At 43.7% G+C, this 25,769-nt stretch overlaps 1 protein-coding gene across 1 annotated transcript; it reads right to left on the bottom strand.

Annotated features, from left to right (window-relative positions):
- LOC116981531 (stem-loop binding protein) lies at positions 1-23,964 on the bottom strand. The gene is made up of 8 exons (XM_033034611.1): positions 23,785-23,964; positions 17,649-17,804; positions 10,363-10,473; positions 7,356-7,418; positions 6,132-6,266; positions 2,968-3,117; positions 2,369-2,486; positions 1-961 (listed from the first exon to the last, which is right to left on the bottom strand). The coding sequence occupies exons 1-8, from the start codon at positions 23,817-23,819 to the stop codon at positions 848-850; spliced, it is 882 nt and encodes a 293-aa protein (XP_032890502.1). The 5' UTR covers positions 23,820-23,964; the 3' UTR covers positions 1-847.
- Between the last annotated feature and the right edge of the window lie 1,805 nt (positions 23,965-25,769).

The following is a 25,769-nucleotide window of genomic DNA, read 5'->3' as shown; positions in this document are numbered from 1 at the left end:
TATTTCAAACAAGCCAGGTTTTATTGTGATTAAAAAATCTAGACAAAAATAACGCTGAATTCAACAATTTAATAATCAAAAGAATTTCAATATTCAACTAGAATTTTGTTACACACACAGCAAGTTGCTAATACAAAAAAAAAGTAAATCAAGATTGAATTTTTGATAGTGTTGCAACAGGAAATTAGCCTTTGTGCCAATGGACATAATGCTTCACATTAAAGGTCTGTTGAAACACCTTCCAGCAGTACAAATTGATCGATCAAAGCATCATATTAACTTTGTACTTTGAACATTGAGATTGTAATTTGCAGACAGGTTCGTTTGAGCAAGCTCCAAGATTAAACACTGAAAACATTAAATTGAGAAATCTAACAAGATGCAAAGTAACTTCAATATTTAAAAAAATCAATACAGTTCTTAAGTTAAGGCACACGAGTCCATAATCCCATGCAGCTAAACCTTTAAAAAACACTTCTTTCCCATTCCAGCGAGCCATTCAAAAACAACCAAGTTTTATTGCAAAGCATTGTTGTTTATTAAGCCTTAAAAAATGTTCAACTGAACATCTAGTACTGTAATTCCCTCACCATAAATCTGAACTTGGGCGAGCAGAATAGTTAAGTCAAGTACACAAATGAGCTGCAATACAGGCAAATGATACTTTGTTCACAGCAAGTATTGTTTTGTTGGTAGCCATAAAGCAATACCATTCAATCGATTTGTTGGTCTGTACATTAACATTTTCACAATGTCATATTTGTTTGGAAAAACTTTAAACTCCTTTATGTTCACAAGATCACCACATCATCTGCAGAACTGTTCCAAGCAAATTTCTCAAGATCAGCTATTGATTTAACCAAGAATTAGCTTCACTGGTTTCGGACAAACAAGCTTGCAAATCAAATTCTTTGCCTGAATGAGACCCAAATTCTCTGATCATTGAAGTTGAGTCAGATACCTAAAAGAAAATTGAAACATTAAGATGTTAGTGATATTAAAAATATTCAGTTATAACCACCAAATTAAAAAAAGTGAACTAAATTACAGCCAAAAAGCAACAGAAGCAGTATTCCCTACACAGGCTTCCTTATTATGTTTAAAGTAAATGACAATCAAAAGAACATGACAGAATAATAAAAACACATCATACGTGAAAAACCAACCAAGAAATGGACCCATCCAAAGTAGATGCAAAATGTTGCCACTTTGTGTCAGAACTGGGTGAAAACCATATTGGTGGGGTTGAGGTGTTTTGGTGCAACCCTCCCTTTGTGGATACGATGAAAGCTTTCCATCCTCAACAGAGACAACTAGTAGGACAATCCAAGTGGGATACAAATTGACCAGCCAGTCTCATTCCCCTCTTCCCATAGTGCAGCAAGAGAATAATTTTTGAGTTATTTCCAATAGTTCCTAAAGTAATATTGGGTGGGCAACAAAGTTGAGGATCTGTTTGTCATCCAAAGTGCCAAGTGCTGTTCCATGCTGCACCCTCTCTCTGACCATGTTGTTTGTCACATGTCCCAATACCACCTTGTCTAATCGCCCTCTGAAGAGCCAGGATTCATTTCACAATTAAAAAGGTGCCAGATTGATCGAAGTTATAAGAGGAAATATTTGCCTACCAATATGTACAAAACTGAACATCTATGAGATCATGCATGGACTCAGCGACTGTTTCACTGAACATTTGCGCTCGTCCCGTCTAAGCCTATAAGATCTCCCTATTGCTAACCAATTTAACTCCCCTTCCTATTCCCACTGACCTTTCTGTCCCAGGCATCCTCCATTGTGAGAGTGAGGTCACATGCAAACTGGAGGAACAGTATCTCATATTCCTCCTGTGTAGCTTACAACCCAATGGTATGAACATTGAATTCTCCAATTATAGGCATCTACATGACCCCACCCCCTCCCCCCCTTTCTCTCCCCTCTCCCCTACTTGGACTTTCATCTATTTCTTCCCTCCCCTTCCACCTAAATCCTTTCTTCTCACTTCAGAATTCACAACTGTTCAGTGCTTTTGTCTCACACCATATGTATTTTCGTCTCTGCCGTTTGTTCCAATCATCTGCCTATCCAATACCCCCCTCACCTGTATTCACCCATTACCTGCCATGCATTGTCCTGCCCCTCTTCTCTTCCAGCTTTCTTTCTCCCCACTACAATCTGTCTTAAGGAAGACCCCTGACCACAAATGTTACTCATCCATGTTCTCCAGAGATGCTGCCTGACCCTTAGTTATTCAAGCACTGTGTCTTTGTTAGTCTGTCCTTCAGTCCAACATTTTTCAGTTTTCTGTTGTTAAAAATCATACACAGCTCATCACTCTGCATTTAATTCTTTGAAGTCACAAGATGCACACCTGAGGAGATGGTGCTCGTGTGTTGCTTGGCGTGCATCCTCTCTCATCCTGAAAACTTGTCCGACCTCCATTTGAGTTGTTTATAGATTCAGTTTCCATATCAAAATCAAACTCTGTGCTGCAAGACATAATGAAGATTTTAGAGATACAGCACGGAAACAGCCCCATCGGTCAACCGTGTCCGCACCGACCAGCGACTACCCCGTACATTAACACTATCCTACACTACAAGGAGAATTTTACAATTTTTACAAAAGCCAATTAGCCTATAAAGCTGCACGTCTTTGTCTGAGGGGGGAAACCGGAGCACCCGGAGAAAATCCACGCAGACACAGGGAGAATGTACAAACGCCGTACAGATAGCACCCGTAGTCAGGATCAAACCCGTCTCTGGCGCTGTAATGTAGCAAATGTACTGCTGCGTCACTGTGCCACCCAAAACTCAAGGTTGTCTGTGTTATTTAATATTAATTCCAATCCAATTTGAATCCATCCTCATTTTACACAATTTTTAAAAAAATCCAATTGCAAATTCGAAAACTACAACACTAAAAATGGCTGCAGCCCAAGTCTTTGATAATCCAGTAATTTGAACATACACTGCTTGTAAATCACTGCCTTCTTCCACAGGCGGATCCCAAGCATGAAGCGCAATTCGCCATAACCTAATTTGCTGATCCCAGGATCTGCGACTGAACTTCTTGAACTTGTTTGGAGTCCTGGGGTGAACACCTGGCTTCCGAAGATGTCTAAAATAAAGAATTGACAGTATTAATTTGATTCAATGAGTAACTCGGCATGTGTTAAAGCAAAATCAAACACTCCGCCATACAACAAACAATGCTGCACATTCTCATTGATATAAACTTTGTAGCGTGAACAAAGGCATCAAAATGATTACATTTATTTTGTTGACCTGGTTTGTAATTTTGTTAATTTGGAAAGAGCTTTGTCCGCATGTTTGCCTAGTTCTACCCCGTGGCAATATCCAGAGATTAAATCAGCACCCTTGTTTTCACCAAGATCACCCGCTTCCGGGTCCAAGATGGCACCCAAGCCAGGCGACTGTATGCTGGTCACAGAAGTGGATCTGCAATCACACATTACAATCGCTCCACTCTTTTATATCTCTACTCCAATAACAGCATTTCTTACTTTAACTATGCTCCCGTTACCATGTATCTGTACAGTGTGGATAGCTCGATTGTAATCACGTATTGTCTTTCCGCTGACTGGTTAGCACGCAACAAAAGCTTGTCAATGTACCACGGTACACGTGACAAACTAAAGTCTATACTATCTGCAAAAAAATAAGAACTTATCCAACATTCAAATTTGGACAGAAACAAATTCCTCTACAGTTAAACTGAACACCATCTTCAGACCCTACAACTAATTCCGTACCTTTGTCAGAAGCCCTCACTATGCTTAAAGCACCTGGATGTGTACCTGAAGAGCCACGATGCCTAGGTTATAGACCTAGAGCTGGAAGTAGGATTTGGTGGCTCTAAGACTAGTCACAATAGGCCACATGGCCTCCTGCTGTCAAAATGTTTGTAAGAATGTTCCACCAAGATTTACAACATGCCATAGGTATATATTTTAATGGGTTTCAGTCAATCCCTGCACTAAGAATGCTTCGTCCTACAGAGAATAATTGTCAGATGTAGCCCAATAGTCGTAACTGCCCCACCTCACTTTGGTTTAAAAAAAAACGCAGGATTACCATATCTGAAGATGGAATGTATTTAACTCGTGAAAAAACATTGATGGAAAATTGGCAACATCTCTATTCCATCAAGCCAAGTGGAAGAGTTTTAACTGAATTTTTAAAACAGGTTGTGAGCTGAAGCTGAAAGATCCACAAATGCAAAGTAGCAACCATGTTCTACCACGAATGGAGTCATATCCAAAGCCTCTGGAAATTGTAATGCTGAAATTATGGTAATGCAACCCGTTCATTCGCTGTACAAAAGCCAGGGAGTACAGTTCTCATTTAAACACTGGTTTGTTTTGAATGCGCCGTTGGCGGAGTGGCAAGCTGCGGCCGTTATCAGGCCGGGTCGCGGCTCTAACTCTCTTTTGATTGCATCCAGCATTCACCGCCTTCTGAGACAGAAAATTCCACAAATTCACAACTCTTGGTGAAAACGTTTTTCCTCATCTCAGTTCTAAATGGCCTACCCCTTATTCTTAAACTGTGGCTCCTGGTTCTGGACTCCCCCAACTTCCGGAAGACGTTTCCTGCATCTAGTGTGTCCAATCACTTAATAATTTTATGCCCTCTCATCTAAATTCCCGTGAATACAAGCCCGCCGTTCCATTCTTTCAGCATGTGACAGTCGCGCAATCCAGGAATTAACCTTGTGAACCTATACCAGATTATACCAGCCCAGCCGCTCCATTCTATCAACATATGACAGTCCCGCCATCCCCGAAATTAACCTGGTGAACACACGCTGCACTCCCTCTCTGCCTCTCCCTCTCTCCATCTCTTTCATTAAATTTATAAACTGACATTTCTTTATTTTTTCCTATGGCCTGCAAAAATGTGCCAAATATATAATGTGGCCCTCATGCTGAAAGGTTTGGAGCCCCCTGACCTCAATCATTAATATATATTGTAAATAGCTGCGGTCCCAGCATGAGCCTTGCGGCACCCCACTCGTCACTACCTGCCATTCTGAAAGGGACCCGTTAATTCCTACTCTTTGTTTCCTGTCTGCCAACCTATTTTCTATCCATGTCAATACCCTACCTCCAATACCATGTGCTCTAATTTGCCCACTAACCTCCTGTGTGGGACCTTATCAAAGGCTTTCTGAAAGTCCAGATACACTACATCCACTGGCTCTCCCTTATCCATTTTACTTGTTACATCCTCAAAAAATTCCAGAAGATTTCCCCTTCGTAAATCCATGCTGACTTGTACCGATCCTGTTACAGCTATCCAAATGCGTCGCCATTACATCTTTAATACTTGACTTCAGCATCTTCCCCACCACCGATGTCAGGCTAATTGGTCTACAATTCGCTGCTTTCTCTCTCCCTCCTTTCTTAAAAAAGTGGGATAACATTAGCTACCCTCCAATCCACAGGAACTGATCCAGTATCTATAGAACATTGGAAAATGATCACCAATGCGTACAAGATTTCTAGAGTCACCTGCTTGAATACCCTGGGATGCAGACCACCAAGCCCTGGGGAGTTATCAGCCTTCAGTCTCATCAGTCTACCCAACATTATTTCCTGACTGTGAATTTCCTTCAGTTCCTCTGTCACCCTAGATCCTCTGTCCCCTAGTACCAAACTACCTATACAGAACCAAAGTACCTGTTCAACACGTCTGCCATTTCCTTGTTCACCTGTTTCTGTCTTGAAGGGACCCACATTTGTCTTAACTAATCTTTTCCTTTTCGCAAGCCCGTTGAAAGGGGCTTGCAAAGCTAATTGTACAAATGGGAACAACTTCCTTTGAGTGATCAATGGATGAGTTAAGATCACATTTGTAAGTTAGGAAAAAGTTCATACAAGTTGAATTTATAGTTAAGGGTTAAAGCTAGAATAATACTCAAGTACAGTGATTAAATGTGGAGATATTTCACATTAAGTGGTTTCTAGTGGCAGTCTGTTTTGGGCAGCTCTGTGTCACAAATAGTTTTAACACATTTGTATTGATACAGACCCAATGCTTGGAGTACATACAAGAGACATCTATGGACAGCAAGAGTACATGAACAAGAGGAATTTCTAGCAAACTTACTTAGGAGTGTCTTGAATGAATCGATCATATGCAATGGTGTTTTTCCCATAGTTGATTTGCTTTTGTCTTCGCATCAATACCACTTCATCGGTTTCAAGTTCAGATGGTGCCAATGATTCTCTGGAATCACTGGAACTGAAATTGATACAGATCACTTTAGAAATTAGATTAGTTTCCATTCTGCTCAATCGTTTGCCTTGTAATTAAATAAAATCATAGGGACATAACTAAAAGTAGTTCTGCTATAACATGATGGTCACGCTGCTCAGAAACCCCAATTTAAAGAATATCTTGTTATGAAACCAATTGTGCAACAGGGAAAAGAGGGTTAGCGGCTTGAGTGTTGCAGACTCGCAATAAGAACATTTCCCTCTCCCAATCCCACTCACCCTGTGGGGTTTTCAAAAGTAAGCTATTTTTAAGAATTATGTTTGTTGTTAATGCAAGCTAAAAATACTAAAGGCTTTATGTTTCATTAATAGAGAGTACTATTGCACGTGTCAATAGATTCGATCACTTGTCAATTTCAATGATCACCTGCAATGAGACTGAGAGTGTTAAGTGGATTTTTTTCCCCTAGGGTGTATTTTTTTTTACAATTTAGCTTTCTTTCCTGCTAGTCGATTCCCAAAGTAACTTTGAATAGACGGAAATCACATTATAACCATTTTGCCCTGCAAAACACAGATAGTATTCACAAATTCATCACTTGTTTTGTGTCCAATTCTTGCAATGGAAACAAACGTTATAACACAACTACCTGCACTCATTTAGTTCTTCAATAAAAACTTCATTAAAAATCTGTCATGCATGTAAATGCCATTAGCTGAATAAATTACATTTTGAAATACCAAAGTGGCACATGGCACCATACGTACAAAAAAAACCTTTTCATTGACCAATATGGCAAAAGACGGGGATAAAAGCACTAAGTACCAAGCCAACTAGAACTCGCATTCTTCACAAATAGGAACAATGTGTACATCTACACTACATTGCAGGGCTGCAGTAGAGGCTTTCATATCTCAGATTACAAGGCACCATAATATTGATAGCCATCCATTATCTATATCTACAAATACCACCCACCCGAGACATTGTCATGCAATCGAATATTCAGTCTGGCAATGTAACAAGGAAAACTTGCAAAATGGAAGAGGTCAGTAGTGCAGCATTTTATTGGCAACCATTTATTTCACAATTCTTGGAAATATTAAGCTATACCTTTCAGACGAATAATCTTTCTCATGGTCATGAAATTCATTTATCAAGAGTCGCCTTTTATATCTGGAAGGGAAAATATAAATTGAGAATGAAAACTTGTAAGGTTTTAAACAGCATTTGTATTATTTTATAAAGTATAAATAAATATACTACAACAAGCCCACAACAAAGTCGGAAAGAACTCAACCTTGGTAGCTCTCATCTTTAACTGTTGGACATCCTTTGCTGTCAGGAATTAGAGGGGGGAAAAAAGTACGTTTTAATAAATAGATGGTAGCATTAGAATGTCAAAATGGTGGCTTGAAACTGAAAGTGTAAGTTTACAGGCAGACAGAAAGGCAAAACAAGACTTCCTAAAATAGTAGTTGAACAGTCCAACTCGAGGTGGGACCATACTGGACCGGGCATTAGGACCAAGCCTGACCAGGTGACTTATGTTTCACCTTGGGTACGAGCATTTTGGGTACGATGATCAATTTTAAGATAGTTTTGAATAGGGATTAGGCTGGACCTTGGGGGAAAGTACTAAATTGGAGTAAGGCAGATTACAACATTATTAGGCAGGAGTTAGGTAGAGTATATTGGGAGCAGTTTTTGCTTAAATCAGCATCTGACATGCGAGTTATTTTAAATTTAAATTTAAATTTCTTTATTTATATAGCACATTTTTAGTCAATTTGCATTGACCCCAAAGTGCTTCACATAATTACATTCACACACACAGGCAAAGGTGGGTGAAGTGTCTTGCCCAAGGACACACACAGGCAAAGGTGGGTGAAGTGTCTTGCCCAAGGACACAACGACAGTATGCACTCCAAGCGGGATTCGAACCAGCTACCTTCCGGTTGCCAGCCGAACACTTAGCCCATTGTGCCATCTGTCGTCCCAAGCTTATCAAAAAAATCAGGACCAGCATGTTCCAGTACGGAGGAGGATAATTATGGCAAAGAGAACCTTGAATGATAGGTGAAAAAAGCAGCCAGAAAAGAACAAGGAAGCATATTTAAGGCTTAAAACGGCCTTTAGGGAATATAAAAGAGTAAAGATGGGCAATTAGAAGGGCCAAAAGAAGTAATGGCTTTAGCGAGTCAGGTTAAAGAAAATCCCAAGACTTTTTGCATATGCATTAAAAACATGAGGGCAACCTGGTGGAAGGTAGGACCACTCAGGGATAAGAGGTGAGGTTGAGAGTCTAAGAGTCAGGAAGTCGTAATGCAGCTCTATTAGCCTTTGGCTCCGTCGGATTTGGAGTATTGCATGCAGTTCTGGTTGCCCCTTTACAGGAAGGATGAGGAGGGTGCAGAAGAGGTTTATCAAAATGCTGTTAGGATCGAGCGATATTAGCTACAAGGAGAGGTTGGACAAACATGGATTGTTTTCTCCAATGTCAAAAGTAAATTTCTGATCGAAGTATGTAAATTTATGTGGGGCACAGATAGGGTAGACAGTCAGAACTTTTTTCCTCCAGGATGGAAGTTTTAAATTGAAAGAATAAATTTAAAGGAAGTGTGCAGAACAAGTTTTTTTTTAAAAATACATAGAGTGTGGCGAATGCCTGGAACACGCTCCCATGGGTGGTGGTGTTGAAGGCAGATACAATGGGGGCATTTAAGGGACTTTTAGATAGACATGTGGAGAAGCAAGAAATGGAGTGATATGGATCATGTGGAGTATTGGGAGCAGTTTTGGGCCCATATCCGAGGATGGATATCCAGGCGCTGGAGAGGCTCCATAGGAGGTTTACAAGAATGATTGGGTTAACATATGAGTGTTTGATGACCCCAGGCCTGTACTTGAAAGAGTTTAGAAGGAAGGGGGACCTCATTGAAACTTACCGAATAGTGAAAGACCTGGGTAGAGTGGATGTGATGGGGATGTTTCCACAAGTGGGAGAGACTAGGACCAGAGGCCTTTACCTCAGAATAAAAGAACATAACTTTAGGAAGGAGATGAGGAGGAATTTCTTTAAATCACACAATGGTGAATCTGTGGAGCCCATGCCATAGAAGGCTGTGGGGGCTGTCAATTGATATTTATACAGTGGAGATTGAAAGACTCTTGATTAGTAAGGGTGACAAGGGTTATGGGGAGAAGGTACTAGAATGGGGTTGAGAGGTAAAGATAGATCAACCATGGTGTCAGGAATTAGATATAATGGATGGCTATCAATGGTGGAGTAGACGATGGGCAAATTACCTAATTCTGCTCCTACAATTTATGAATTTATGATCAGATGAGATTAAGTTTCCTTGGCATTACATTCAGCACAGACATTGCGGGTCAAAGGGCTTGTTCCTGTGCTGGATTTTTCTCTGTTCTAGCCCACAGATTTTCAACACTTGATGATCAAGTGGTACGAACCTCTTGGAGGTACGAAACATTTTGAACGAATGCTTAGTGAACGAAGTTTTAAGTGTTAGGGCACAGAACCTGCGAAGCAATCATTAAAAGTTAAATCTGAAATCAGAAAGTGCCAAATACTTAGCAAGTTAGGTAATACAGTGGAAAGAGAAACAAAAAATGTAATGCTGTGTCAAACATCCTTCACCAGAACTGGGAAAGTTCCCATGCATTCTGTTTATACTTGGAAGAGGTCCAGCTATAAAGGCATATTTTAAAAGTTCTCCATATAAATAGCACTAGCGGGAAAACTGACCTTTTTGCAGCACAGCCTGGCAAATCTAAAAAAATGCCCATTAGTTTTGTTCAATAAGACAAAAGGTGCAAATTTAGCAATGGAATCAGATATTATAAAATATCACCAAGGAGTCCTGGAATGTAAGTGATATTCTTATAGCATTTGATAGTAAACACTACAATCCATCGAGAAATGCATCATTATGAACATTTTGGCTAGAAATAGATAGCATGGACATTAGTCCAAAATACTCAAGGCAGCTTTCAATAACAGCATTGCCTCCCATTAAAAAAAATACAATGAAAATATATTTTGAATGCAGAATTTGTGACACTCCCTCCAAAATGTAAGTTAATTTAGCAAACAAACCTCTTCAAATCCCGATAAACAGTCTGCCTCGTCTCCTCTTCTTCGATTGCCGTTCCCCAATCTGCAGTAGCACATCGGGGGGCTGGTCCATCACTGTCTGGTGTTGTGAAACTGCAAAAGATACATTTTAATAGGGTTAATAGAGTTGTCAGTGATGATACAAACCAGGCTAGACAATTCCTTTTACACTGTGAGCCAATGTGTCAACTCATTCATTTCAAATCAGTACGCGTATATTTCAGTGAAGATTCCAAGCATGTCAGCTGTCAATTTGGAAACAGTCTGATGAGATTCGTACACACTTATATTCTTTCCTTTGTTGCAGAGCCATAGCAATCCTTGTGTTGTCTTTCTTAAAAGACCACAGGTAGCTTATAAATCAGTTGCAGGAATACATGGGGCAGCTAAATAAGTAAGCTAGTTTATTGGCCAAGTATTCACATACAAGGAATTTGCCTTGGTGCTCCGCCCACAAGTAACAACATGACATAGTGACAGTTACGAATGACTCAGAAAACACTAAACATTAATTATAATAAAACATTAATGATAAAACACCATTGATCAAGCATGTGAACCAACAAAATACCAGATCAAAAGGAGGCTAGAGATTTTTGGCTGTTGAGTAGAGCAACTACTCGTGGATAAAAACTGTTTTTATGTCTGGCTGTGGCAGCTTTGACAATCTGGAGTCGCCTTCCAGAGGGAAGTGATTCAAATAGTTTGTGGCCAGGGTGAGAAGGGTCAGAGATTATCTTGTTTGCTCGCTTCCTGGCCCTTGCAGTGTACAGTTCATCAATGGAGGGAAGGTTGCAGCCAATAACCTTCTCAGCTGATCGGACGATTCGCTGCAGCCTCCAGGTGTCGTGCTTGGTGGCTGAGCCAAACCAGACCATGATGGAGAAGGTGAGACAGACTCTACGATAGCCGTGTAGAATTGGACCATCATTGCCTGTGGCAGATTGTGCTTCCTCAGCTGCCGTAGGAAGTACATCCTCTGTTGTGCCTTTTTGACTGTGGAGTCGATGGTAGCCCCCCACTTAAGGTCCTTGGAGATGATGGTTCCCAGGAACTTAAAAGACTCCACAGATGTGACTGTGGTGTTGTTGATGGTGAGTGGGGTGAGGGGAGGGGGAGCTCTCCTAAAGTCTACAATCAATTCTACTGTCTTAAAGAGCATTGAGCTCCAGGTTGTTGCTATGGCACCAGGAAGCCAGCTGGGACACTTCCTGTCTGTAGGCAGATTCCTCCCCATCCTGGATCAGTCCAATCAGGGTTGTGTCGTCCGCAAAATTGAGAAGCTTGACAGAGGTGTCTGTGGAGGTGCAGTCGTTGGTGTAGAGAGAGTAGAGGAGAGGAGTACGCAGCCTTGCGGTGCTCCTATGCTGAGTGTTTGCGGGTCCGAGATGTGCTTTCCCAGCCTCACATGCTGCTTCCTGTCTGTCAGGAAGTTGGTGATCCACTGACAGAGGGGTTCGGGCACAGTCAACTCGGAAAGTTTGGAGTTCTGGCACAATGGTGTTGAATGCAGAGCTAAAATCAACAAACAGGATCCTCGCATAGGTCCCCATGCGGTCTAGGTGCTGTAGGATGAAGTGCAGGCCCAGGTTGACTGCATCATCCACAGATCTATTGGCCCGATATGCAAACAGCGGAGGGTCCAGCAGGGGGGTTGTGATATTTTTCAGCTTGGCCAGCACAAGTCTTTCAAGTGTCTTCATGACTACAGAGGTCAGTGCAACAGGCCTGTAGTCATTAAGACAAGTAATCCCTGTCTTAATGAGAAACACAATGAGACCATAAGAAACACAAATATGAGCTATTCATGTGTCCTTTTAATCTCACGTTTCTATTGAATATAATGACTGACTTTACTTTGAGGAATCCAAGGTCAAGGGGCACATGCAGAAAAATGGATCCAAGGCCAGAGTCCAAAATTTGTATTAGCCTCCAACATACGCAAGCACACTCAACTGTCCGAGATGAATCTATTATAGATTTACAATCCTAAGAAAAAACTCTTCTCACAGGGTCTTCAATAGTGAACCTCTGGTCCTGTAACAGTGCCTTCTGATTCTAGATCTCTCCCGCGGTTGGATGCATCCCTACAGCATCTGACCAGACAGGAACCTCAGGATTTGTCTAGTTCATCCTCAAAATCAGTCAACATATTAAATAAATAGGGGGTGCTGTTAAATTTCCCTACTTGTAGGCTTCATCTCCCTTGTAAGAGGCAAGAGACAAAATTGTACATAAATCTGTAAATATTGATTGTAAGAGCACTTTACATAAATTATAGTGCTAATTATTACCAGAGCGTGTGTTTTTATCGGGTTTATAAGTTGCCTCCTTGCATTCCAGAAAAAAAATGGAAATCCTGCTGTCATATACCATTCTTAACTTGATCCTGTTACAAACATAGTTGTACCTCTGAACACTAGTCCAAAACTATGAGCAAATAATTTAGTCTACTTCATTACAGAACTGCAGATAATGAAATACTGAAGGTATGCACAGAAATAGGCCCTTCAGTCCAGCAAATATGCCCATCTAAGAAAGTCCTATCCACCTTCAAATACGCCTTTAGTTAAGTTTTCTGAAAAGTTCCAGCATAAGCTAGTGTACTGTCCGATTCACCTTGACCCCATTGCGGACATTGAACATTGTCTATGTAACTGGTGCGCTACAATGCTGGAAACCATATTCTGCACTGTATCTCAGGGCTCTCGCTTAACTTTTTTTCCCTGTTGCCAGCCGGGCAACCGTGGCAGCTTTTTAGGTTGCCAAATGACAGTTTAGGTGGTCATTTAAGATGGCTTGCATGACGCGTGCGATAATGTGCTCGGACAAAGTGCGTAGTTACCAGTCGGAATTATGCTCAATGAAGCATTCACATATTATTTCTGCTTCAAATAAAATCACATACTAAGCATATTCACCAATCAAGACATGATATATACCACAATGACATGCAGCAAAATTATAATATAGTATCTCAACTCTTTTTACACATTGCAATGAATGCAATTTCTATTATTTCTTTCCACTTCCAAACAAAAATGTGGTTGGATTATTCAGCGTATGATCAACTTGTGTCAATAAATCCTGGACCATGATAACATATGCTAAACCATGCACACTACAGATTGATGCAAGCATGTTTTCTGTGAAGGACCGAAAATGATCATGACATGGCCACAGCATGGGTTGTTATTGCTATTGGTACAGAAACACTCTCGCTTCCCACATCATTTATCCACAACAAAATATACAGGTTGCAAGGAATTTTTGAAAGGCAGTTTGTGATAATAGCTGTTAAAACTGACTATACCCATCTGACAGAATAAACATTACATTAACTAACAAGAGATGGCCAAAGGACATAAATGCAGAAAATGTTCTTTTTAAAACATATTTCATTGGATTCCGTAATCAAACATAATCAATGTTTGCTCTGAAGACATTTCCAGCACAATAGGGTCGGGAGGGTGGGGGAAGGGGGGAGGGTGTGTGTGTGTGTGTGGAGGATTAATAGATGGCGGTGGGGCGGTGGGGGTTGAGAAGGCAATTGGTGCGGAATGGATGAATTGAGGCAGGGGAATTAGTGAGTGTTGGTTAGAGTAGGTAAAATTATGAGGGGAGAGCGCGGGGGATGACTGAGGTTGAATGGGGGGGATCTGTGCAGGATGGATAGGGAGATCAGTGCAGGATGAATAGATGGGGGGGGTAAGATGAGGAGGGGAGCACTTTGGGTGGTCAGTGGCACCCGGGCAACCACTAATTTCGAGCCCTGTATCTTCTCCTTTGTTCTATCTATTGTACTTGAGTTTGACGATTTTATTTATGTATCGTTTTACCTGATCTGACTAGATAGCATGAAAAACTCTAGAAATAGAGGGCTTTGGTTTAAGGCGAGAGGGGAAAGATTTAATAGGAACTCGTGGCCAACAGTCACTCAGAGTGGTATTTATATGAAACTAGCTGCCAGAAATGGTTAAGGCACGTACAATAACAAGTTATAAGGTCATAAGTGATTAATTTGAAATAATTTAATTGCCACACAACCAAGGTCGGTGGTATTTGGGTTGCCAGCAGCGGTACAATAATAAAGAACACAACCACAATAAAAAAATTTACACAAACATCCACCACAGCATTCATCACTGTGGTGGAAGGCACAGAGCTTGGCCAGTCCTCCTCCATTTTCCCCCGTGGTCGGGACCTACACCCTCCACAGCCGTTGCCGCGGGCGTCCAGATGGTAAGGGACAAAGTCAAAGTCAAGGTGAGTCCAGGATCGGCTCTTCCCAGCCAGAGACCGCGGCTTCAGGCTGGTGTAGGCCGCAGGCCGGCGGTCAAAGTTTTAAAGTACCTGCCGTGCCGCAGCCGGAAGCACCGCAGTCTGCAGGGCCGGAGGTCGAGGCTCCCCTCCAGGGGAGATGATAAGTCCATACCGCGCCCGCGGTAGAAGACGGCCGCGGGCCGGCGGTGGAAGCTTTTTCTTCCCCCCGGGTCCCCAACGTGAGATCCCGGGCTGTAGACGCCGCACCAGCTGGAGTTCTGCAGACCGCGGCTTCAGGCTGCCGCGGGCCAGCGTAACGGAGCGCTCCCCTCCAGCGAGGTCTCACTCGCTCCACGCCGAGAGTCCACGCTGCGCACGCCGCTGAAGCTCCGGGCGCGTCTCCGGGAAAGTCGGCGCCGATCCTGCTGTTAGGCCACGGGGGAGGCGACCTGAAAAAGTCGCCTCCCCATGGAAGAGGCGGCCGAAACGGTTTCCCCCTTACCCCCCCCACACCACCCCCCACACATAACACACAAAGAAACATTAGTAGAATTAGGCCATTCAGTTCATCCAGTCTACTCCGCCATTCAATCATGGCTGACCTCTTCCCCCCCCTAACCTCATTCATCTGCCTTCTTCCCATAACCCATGACACCCGTACTAATCAAGAATCTATCTATCTCTGCCTTAAAAAAAAAAATCCATCAACTTTGCCTCCACAGCCGTCTGTGGCAAAAAATTCCACATATTCACCAACCTCTGACTAAAGAAATTCCTCCTCATCTCCTTCCTAAATAAAAGGCCTTTAATTCTGAGGCTATGCTCTCGCTAGTAGAAACATCCTCTCCACATCTACTCTATCCAAGCCTTTCACTATTCGGTACGTTTCAATGAAGCGCCCACTCATCCTTCTAAACCAGCGAGTACAGCCACAGTGCCGATTCGACTTGTGAACCCTGCACCAGCATTCCCAAGTCCCTTTGCACCTCCGATTTCTGAAATCTCTCTCCATATAAAAAATAGTCCATGCCTTTATTCCCACCACCAAAATGCATGATTCCACACTTTGCCACACTATAATTCCATCTGCCACTTCTCTGCCCACTCTCCATACCTGTCCAACTCATTGTGCAGTCCCTGCTTTCTCTACACTACCTGCCCCTCCACCTATTTTCGTATCATCTGCAAACTTGGCCACAAAGCCTTCAATCACCTCATCCAAATCATTAATATACAACGTGAAGAGGAGCGGCCCCAGTCACTGGCAGCCAATCAGAGTGGCCCGCTTAATTGCCACTCTTTGCCTTCTGCCATCCAGCCAACTTGCTCTCCGTGATAGCATCTGCCCTTTAATACCATTGGCTCTCATCTTCCTTAGCAGCTTCATGTGTGGCACCTTATCAAAGGCAAAATTAGGGCACATGGTATTTGGGGTATAGTGCTAACATGGATAGAGAAGTGGTTGGCAGACAGGAAACAAAGAGTAGAGATTAACGGGTCCCTTTCAGAATGGCAGGCAGTGACTTGTGGGGTACGGAGTGAGCGGTCTTTGCGGAAAGCAGACGGGGGGGGGGGGGAGATGGGAAGATTTGGCGAGTGGTGGGGTCACGATGGAGGTGGCAAAAATGACGGAGGACTATTTGTTGTATGTGATGGCTAGTGGGGTGAAAGGTGAGGACTAGGGGGACTCTGCCCTTGTTACGAGTGGGGGGATGGGGAGAGAGAGCAGTGTTACGGGGTATGGAAGAGACCCTGGTGAGAGCCTCATCTATAGTGGGTGGGGGGGGGGGAGAGAACCCCCGTTCCCTGAAGAATGAGGACATTTCCGATGCCCTGGTGTGGATCACCTCATCCTGGGAGCAGATGCGGCGTAGATGGAGGAATGGGAGCAATTTCCTCCAAATACAAGGCATAGCTATGGGCACGCGCATGGGCCCCAGCTATGCCTGCCTCTGTCGGGTACGTCGAACAATCCTTGTTCGAGGCGTACCAGGGACCCATCCCCATCCACCTCTGCTACATCGATGGTTGCTTTGGTGCTACCTCCTGCACCTACGCACAACTGACTGACTTCATCCGCTTCCCCACTAACTTCCATCCGGCACTCAAATACACCTGGAGACCTGGCAGGCAATACAGCCTTCGGGATTCTCGATCCTCGTGTCAATGCCCCTAGCTATACTATCCCCAATGACAACAACATTTTTCTTCCCTATGTCCTCTCGAATGGCCCCCTGAACCACGGTCAGGATGCTCATCCTTCCTACAGTCCTCACATTTGTCTGCACAGAGAGCAAGAATCTCAGACCTGCTTGACAAGCTCAAGGGCTGAGGTTCCTCCAACTCAGTCCTCACCTCCGTCCCCCATGCCTGCCTCACTAGTACTAGTACACACCCTCTGGGAAGCGGAGGAGAAAGCATGGACTACCTGAAATTGGAGGTCAATTTTCATACCACTGGGGTGTAAACTGCCCAAGCAAAATATGAGGTGCTGCTCCTCCAATTTACGGTGGGCCTCACTCTGGCCATGGAGGAGGCCCAGGACAGAAAAGTCGGATTCGGAATGGGAGGGGGAGTTGAAGTGCTGAGCCACCGGGAGATCAGGTTGGTTATTGCAAACCGAGCAGAGGTGTTGGGCAAAGCGATCACCAAGCCAATGCTTGGTCTCACCGATGTAGGGCAGCTGACACCTAGAGCAGCGGCTGCAATAGATGAGGTTGGAGGAGATGCAGGTGAACCTCTGCCGCACCTGGAAAGACGGTTTGGGTCCTTGAATGGAGTCAAGCTCTATCATCTGCACCACTGCGGTACTATTGCAGGGATTGTTGCAAGTGACTGCACAAATTGGCTTTTGTTTTACATACATTATTACAGCAGACTACTTCAAACGTAGTTTTTGACTGCAAAATGCTACGGAATTATGTAAGATTGTGAACAGTTGTACAAATAAAAAAGAGTCTCTTATTGCAGCCTTCAAGAATTTATAAAATAATCATGAAGCTAACCTGGAGATTCTATCATCCGGCCAACTAGGAACGCTCGGAGTGGAATCCTTGAGCTCATCATCAAAGAGACAGGAATCCACATCATCCGCCCTACGGAGTTTGCCATCCGCACTGCGCTTCCTCCCAACGGACCAACGGCATGGTGGCAGCTTTTTCCTGGGGGGAAGATGGTAGAGGAAGGAAAAGAGAGATGTTAAATCAGGGCAGAAGAGAACTAACGTCATGTGCACCAGGAGCATATGCTCAATAAGCCCATTTCTACAAATGGATAAAGAGTCTCGACACAAAACGTAACCTATTCCTTCTCTCCATGGATGCTGCCTCACCCGCTGAGTTTCTCCAGAATTTTGTCTATCTTCTACAAATAGGAAAGTAGGTTTGCCTTCTCAAACTCTCAGCTTTACATTTTATGCAGAGAGGAGGGAGAACACGCAAGCAAGCTACATAGTAATCTTTGACAGACATTAATGGCCATCTCCAAATTGCTCACCATCAATTCCTGATTGTGAGCTACTGGTCACTGTGACCTCCTACAGTGACCAGTAGGAGGTCACTGTCCATCAGAAACTCAACAGAATGAAACACATGAATCATAGGGTGGCACAGCGGTAAAGCTACTGCCTTACAGCGCCAGAGATCCAGGTTTGATCCTGACCGAGGGTGCTTGTCTGTACGTAGTTTGCACATTCTCCCCGTGACCTACGTGGGTTTTCTCCAAGATATTCGGTTTCCTCCCACACTCAAAAGACGCAAAGGTTTTTAGGTTAATTGGATTGCTATAAATGTAAATTGTCCCTAGTGTTTGTAGGGTAATGTAAATGTGCGGGGATCGCTGATCGGCGCGGACTCGGTGGGCGGAAGGGCCTGTTTCCGTGCTGTATCTCTAAACTAAACACATACATACTTTGGCAACATGAAAACCTTAGAGACCATGTGTCCTGCAACAAGTAAGTCACTTTCTGACTTAAAGCATTTCCTTCATTACATAGCACAAACCAATAGTGCACTGGAATACTTTTCATGCTCAATGCTCAAATAAATTCAGAGATGAATAGAAAATTCATCTGCATGGAAAAAACTTTTGTGTTTGGCAAATCTGTCGATTTTGTGAGGCGCCAGTTAGCTGAACAAATAAGTACAAATCAGTGCTAGGACTTTCAGATGGCTTTCAATAAAGCTTTTCATGGTACCTCGGTACACGTGACAATAAACTAAACTAGTGCTTCCACACCTCAACATTTCTTTTCCTGAAATAGAATTCCAAATTGACTTGAATTTGATGGTATTTTCCGGCCCGGAAAGCCTTCCCCAAGTGTGCATGTGCGACTGCCTCCCCAACTGCGCATGGGCGGATATCGGGCCCACTGCGCATGCGCGAGGAGTCGGTGTTCCGACCGCGTCACTGGCGCCATTTTAATTGTAACGCGGCTGACGGGCCTCTCCCAACTGCGCAGACGCAGATGGTCGTAAATATACGGGTACATACTTTTTTTCCGCAAATCATCCCGCGGGCCTGATTGGACCCTTTGGCGTCTCCCCGCATGTGTGCAGTGGGCCCGGATTCCACGCGGACGCAGCTGGGGCCGCAGTTGCACATTCGCAGTTGGGGAAGGCTTACCGGGCCAGGAAATTTCCCGAAATTATTTCATTTCCCTAAAATTACCCGAAGACAAACGGATTTTCCCGAATTTCAGATAATTTCCTTCAAAGTGGAAACACTGAACTGAAGTGCAACAGAACATCATTAAGATTATACCACATGATATTGGGGATAATAATCCGATGCGAATAGAGATCTGTAAACAGACCCATCAACTAGTTTTTTTTTAAAATAGATGACAAAAATATTAACATTTAAATTTTGTTAGTAATTAATGAGAATGGCGGTGGCAATCCATTTAGCCTCTCAGCCTGAGAGGTTCAACCCCAATCAACGCCATCATTGTTAATCATATGTTCGGTACCATTTCTCCCTTCTCCCCATGTTCTTTCAGCATTGATAAAATGTTTAAGCACTTTATCATCGTTACTTTTTTGAATATCTTTCATTCATTGTTCTTTATCTCTCCTCATCATCTATATCTCTCTTGTCCCTTATCCATAACCAGTCTGAAGGGTCTTGACCCGAAATGTCACCCATTCCTTCTCTCCAAAGATGTTGCCTGTCCCGCTGAATTACTCCAGTTTTATGTGTTTAGCACCCTCACACTCAGGTTCTCTTCAATATACTCCAAACATACCGTTGAGAAGACAAAGAGTACACAGAAGGGTTTTAGCATGGGACAAGAGATATTTTGTTCAATTCCATATAGCCTTGGCGAAACCACATTTCCAATATTCTGGAGCAGGAGGCTAAAAGGATGGATGTTGTTTTGAGTAGTGACCCTGATTCTGGAGTTGAGGCAGGGCCACCAGCCAAAACAAGGATCATCCTTTGCCTTCTCGGATACTCAGAACTGCCAAGTTCTGTCAGAGCATTTCAATATTCTAGTATATGAAAAATCAGTATTTTGCTGAGGAAATCAGTATTTTTACGCTGTGCCATTTTGCTGAATTTTTTTTTGTTTTTTTATGTACGGTCATACCCATGTAAGAGTACAAGAATGCATAACTTTGCTACCAATTGACATATCTTCTACGCACCTTACTTGACAGTGCCATCTCTTTGTATACTTCTGTTTGAACGGCTGCTTCCTGCTTTTAGCAACAGATGATGATGTAGAAGCCATTTTGGAAACCTCCCTCTCCCTCCCTTTTGTTCTCCCTCCCTCTCTTATTCCCTCCCTCTCAACTTCTCCCTCCTCGAACAGTCTGTGACCCATATCACTATGTGCAAAGGCAATAGTGCTCCAGCTGGAAGCGCTATAATTAGAACCCATAGCGCTAAACTGACAGCGCAGTTTAAACATGTAGCGGGACAGGCAGATCAAAGCTTACAAAAATAATCATCCAGATCTTGAAATTTAAAATAGTAATAGATTTAATCTGCTATAATTTTTAGAGTTATAGTATGGCTTTTTATATCCTTGCATGTTTAAGCAACAAGATGAAACAAAGCAAATCCGTACATCCGTATTCTTATCAGATTTCTGTACAAAATACGGAAAATCCGTACTACTTGGCCGCTCTGTATACTGCTAAACCCGCTGAGTTTCCACAGCGTTTTGTTTTTTTGCTCTAGACTTCCAGCATTTATAGTCTCGTTTCACTGGAATAGGAGGGTTGCACGTAAGGTCATCTGGTCAAAGGGAGTGACGCACGGACCAGCTCAATCCATGTGGAGGACATGGCAGCTTCCGGCATATACTATTAATACACAAAACGCGTACTTTCTTACCCGTTAAAAACCTTTGAACCGGTCGTTTTTTGCGCTGTAAATAATTGTGGAAATCGGGGTAAGCGTGAGAGATTTATCCTACATCAGAATTGCAAATGTGAGGAGAAATGATGGTAGAGAGAAGCGAGAGCTAAAGGGACAACAACAGCTAAAGTGCTTGGCGAACATTGGCCGTTCTGAAGTGGGTTTTTACATGCAAAAAGAAAATGCTTCTGAAGCTAAATTTATCATTAACAAAATCTCCAGACGTACGAGTGGTGTGTGGAAAAGTAAGTTTTCTATCATTATGCTATGGAGATGTATATGTTGGCAAATAATAAAATGTTTTGACAGCTTAAACAACCACTCCTTCAATAGGATATTGTCAATTTGCTGAGGTTAATTATGTCCCATTTACAGCTAACAATTATGCCATTGGCGATTTGAGAACCATGGGCGATTTTAAAATTTTACAGCCAGATTTATCACTTCAGAAACCAAAGGAATCAAGAAAAAACACAAATAATGCCTTACTGTTGATGAAATGCAGTGAGCAAATGCGATAATTCATGATATTTTCAATCTCGTTATCTGCACGGCCAATGTTCGCCAAGCACTTTAGCTGTTGCTGTCCCTTCAGCTGCCACTTTGCTCTACTGTCATTTCTCCTCACTTTTGCAATTCTGAAGTAGGATAAATGTCTCTCACGTTTACCCCGATTTCCATAATTATTTACAGTGCAAAAATGGACAATTTCGGCGGTTTTTAACGTGCCCGCTACGCTGGAAACCATGGTCAGTGCTTACCTGCAGTTCATCGCGTGTACTCCAGTTGGCGTAGCGTGGCAATAGTACGGGTCACAGGTCGTGACCCGACTGCCGTGCAACCTCCCAATACTTCATAGCAGGCTGATCTCCCTACCTCGGAGGGTCAGCTCGCTGCAGAATATTCCAGGGATGGGCATTTTTTGTAATAGAGGTCTACTGAAAATTAACCAGAATAATTCTGGGGAAGTTGTTTTGTTCTACAAAGAGAGACTAAACAGACTGGGTCAATGAGAGGATCCCATTGTCATGTGCCAAATTCTTACTTGGCAGGGTGGATGCAGAGATGTTATGCAATTTGACTCAAAACCAATAAAAGGAGTCAGCGCATCATGATTGAGAAAAGAAAATTCTTCACTGAGATGGTAGTGAATCTTTTGAATTCTCTCCCCGAGTAACTGTGGAGCCACTGTTGACAGCATATTCAATAGACAATAGGTGCAGGAGTAGGCCATTTGGCCCTTCGAGCCAGCACCGCCATCAATAGACAATAGGTGCAGGAGTAGGCCAATCGGCCCTTCAAGCCAGCACCGCCATTCAATGTGATCATGGCTGATCGTCCCCAATCAGTACCCCGTTTCTGCCTTCTCCCCATATCCCCTGACCGCTATTTGCAAGAGCCCTATCTAGCTCTCTCTTGAAAGCATCCAGACAACCCGGCTCCACCGCCCTCTGAGGCAGAGAATTCCACCGACTCACCACTCTCTGTGAGAAAAAGTTCCTCGTCTCCGTTCTAAATGGCGTACTCCTTATTCTTAAACTTTGGCCCCTGGTTCTGGACTCCCCCAACATCGGGAACATGTTTCCTGCCTCTAGCGTGTCCAAACCCTTAACAATCTTATATGTTTCAATGAGATTCCCTGTTTTCTCTCTCCCGCATTACTTAAAAAGTGGGATAACATTAGCTACCCTCCAATCCACAGGAACTGATCCTGAGTCAATAGAACATTGGAAAATTATCACCAATGCATCCACGATTTCTAGAGCCACTTCCTTAAGTACCCTGGGATGCAGACCATCAGGCCCTGGGGATTTATCAGCCTTCAGTCCCATCAGTCTATCCAACAACATTTCCTGCCTAATGTGGATTTCCGTCAGTTCCTCCGTCACCCCATTCAATGTGATCATGGCTGATCATCCGCAATCAGTACCCCATTCCTGCCTTCTCTGCTATCTTTAAGAGCTCTATCTAACTCTCCTTTGAAAGTTTCCAGTGAACCAGCCTCCACCAGTCTCACAACTCTGTGAATTTCAGACTCACAACTCTCTGTATGAAAAAGTATTTCCTCGTCTACGTTCTAAATGGCCTACCCTTATTCTTAAACTGTGGCCCCTGGTTCTGGACTTCCCCAACATCGGGAACATGTTTTCTGCCTCTAGTGTGTCCAAACCCTTAATAATCTTATATGTTTCAATGAGATCCCCTCTCGTCCATCGAATTCCAGAGTACACAAGCCCAGCTGCTCCATTCTCTCAGCATATGACAGTCCCGCCATCCAGGGAATTAACCTTGTAAACCTACGCTGTACTCCCTCAATAGCAAGGATGAGATCAATCTCTCTTGTCCCTTAACCCTAACCGGACTGAAGAAGGGTCTCGACCCGAAACGTCATCCATTCCTTCTCTCCATAGATGATGCCCGTCCCGCCGAGTTACTTCAACAATTTGCGTCAATCTTCCATTCAAACCCGCATCTGCAGTTCTTTCCTGCACAGAAAAGCTTTTGTTTTGTTGAGCGCTAACCAGACAACTCATGGTCTCTCGCCGAGTGAGGGAAATGGAGGATCAGATGATATAGTTGCAATCGAGCCATTTACAGTGTAAGTTTAGTGTTGAGCGGGTGGGTCGGCGGCCGCTGCTCTTTCTTTCCCGCCCCGACTCCGCGCCACCGATTCAAACCAGCGCCCTAAAAACGGCGCCTCCCCTCCCCTCCCCTCCCGCCCTTCCACTTCCCTGGATGGAGCTCGGCTCCCTCCGTCTCCGTCTCCGCCGTTACCTGAGGCCTTCGGCGAGCGGGCTGCGGTGCGACATCGTTTACGAAGCGGCAGCGCCCGAACAATAACAATGGCGATGGCGGCGGCGGCGGCGACAACGGGCCCCGAACCTCCAGAACTCGCTCGCGCTCTCTCTCTCTCGCTCTCCCTCCCTCTGCTCGCGCGCGCGCGCCACCCGCGTCACAATGCAAAGCCCCGCCCCCCCATTCAGGCACGTCACACACATCTCGCGCCAAAACCACAGGGCTCGAATGAAACGCACTCGGGCATGAATGGGGTGGGGGGGAAGAAACCCCGTCCGCAGTAGTAACGTGGGTGGAAGAGGAGGACCACAAAGTCTATGTAGTGCTTCTGGATATTGAGGAGCAGAGTCTGGTGAAACACCTCTCAAACAAGGGAACTCGGGCGGAGGTGTGTGTGTGGAGGCAGGGCCGGCCTTAGGAGCCCCAGGTTCCCAGCCAAGGTCTGTCAGCCCTGTTATTTAGTATATATTATGAAATTGTACACTAGGTGCTATGGATTATACACTGTCTGACTCTCTCCTGCTCTCGTCTGACTGTCAGTACCTCCACTGGCTTCCAACCTTTACCGTAGCTGCTAATTGCCATTAAACTGCATTATGTGATTGGACACAATGTCCTTGCAGACAGCGGTTGATTGCAAAGATCGCTCCGCTATAAGATCTTTAGTTGATTGGACGGGAGGAGACCGAATTGTTAAAACGGGAATTTTAAGGCAAGCTGGTTGGTGATTGGACGCAACCCCCTTAGAGACAGCGGTTGATTGGCCACCGGGCACAAATCGGGCACAAATTGACAAATAGGAAAATAATAAAATCACTGGTCGGTGCGAACTCAGTGGACTATCTGCGCTGCATCTCCAAACTAAACAGTATAACATGCAGGTACATTCATTTAAAATAAAATTCTGTGATTATTTCACATGATTTCTCACGCTGTTTAAGATGTTTGGTCTGCCTTCGGCATTGACTCTGAACTAAAAACCTAAACCAGACACAATTGTATCGTCACATTGGACTCAGTAAACTCACACATCTCTGCATTTAGGAGGCTGCCGTGGTTGGAATCACCAGCTCTGAGACCAGAGTGGGTAAAGCGACCAGAGATTAATACATAAGATGATAGCTCTTCTCAATAAAAAAAACAGTGAATTTTTTCACTCTAACCATGATGGCTAGAGCTTCTTGCAAGGTGATCTATGACCTCGCTAAGTAAATATTGTCGTAACGCTCAGTTGAGGTCAAATGAAGAAGATATTCATTACATTGTTCAGTGGAGCCCATGGTCAAAGGTCAAAAACTTTATTTGCCATTTGTGCTTACACACATAGGAACTCTTGTGCGGTTGTTCAGAGAGTCAAGTCAAGTCAAATTAAAAATTAAAAAGACACACAGAAGACACATAATCTATAAAAACATATACTACTCTAGAAATTTTAAAAAAGAAAGTGCCTAAAACCCTATATAAAGGGGAAAGTGAGAGCATTGTAACTTGCACAAACCCTATATCAGGACATCAGTTCATTTTGTTTTGGCCAAGAGTCTCACTGTGGCAGGGAAGAAGCTCTTAAAAAAGCGTGTTCTGTTTGTGGCGATGCTGTCCGCTCGTCTGTGCCTAAGGTTGTATGTGCAGTTTTTGTGTTTGAGCAGGGAGTGAGCTGGATGTAGTGTGTCTCTGATGATTCTCTCTGCTCTTTTTTGACAGCCAGTGTGTAGATTGTGTCCATGGAGGGGAGTTCCGTTCTGATAATCCTCTCTGCAGTCTTTATGACTCTTTGCAGAGCCTTCCTCTCTGTCTGTGTGGTGTTTCCATACCACACCGTGATGCCTGTGGTGAGGATGCTCTCTATCAGTCCTTTGTAGACCTGGGTGAGAGGGCGACAGTGCAGACCAGCTTTTCTGAGCAGCCTGATGAAGTACAGTCTCTGCTGGGCTTTTTTCACTGTGGCAGCAGTGTTCAAAGTCCAG

The sequence above is a fragment of the Amblyraja radiata genome, chromosome 1 (assembly GCF_010909765.2).
Source record: "Amblyraja radiata isolate CabotCenter1 chromosome 1, sAmbRad1.1.pri, whole genome shotgun sequence".
Taxonomy (NCBI): Eukaryota; Metazoa; Chordata; class Chondrichthyes; order Rajiformes; family Rajidae; genus Amblyraja; species Amblyraja radiata.
Note: the sequence above shows the minus strand (reverse complement) of the source record. Positions and strands in the feature narration are given on the sequence as shown.

Coding starts and splice junctions, on each gene's coding strand:
- LOC116981531 (XM_033034611.1), bottom strand. CDS start 23,819: ATGTCGCACCGCAGCCCGCTCGCCGAAGGCCTCAG. Junction 17,805..23,784: donor CCGCTCGCCGAAGGCCTCAG/GTAACGGCGGAG, acceptor TCTTCCCCCCAG/GAAAAAGCTGCCACCATGCC. Junction 6,267..7,355: donor AAAGATTATTCGTCTGAAAG/GTATAGCTTAAT, acceptor TATCAATTTCAG/TTCCAGTGATTCCAGAGAAT.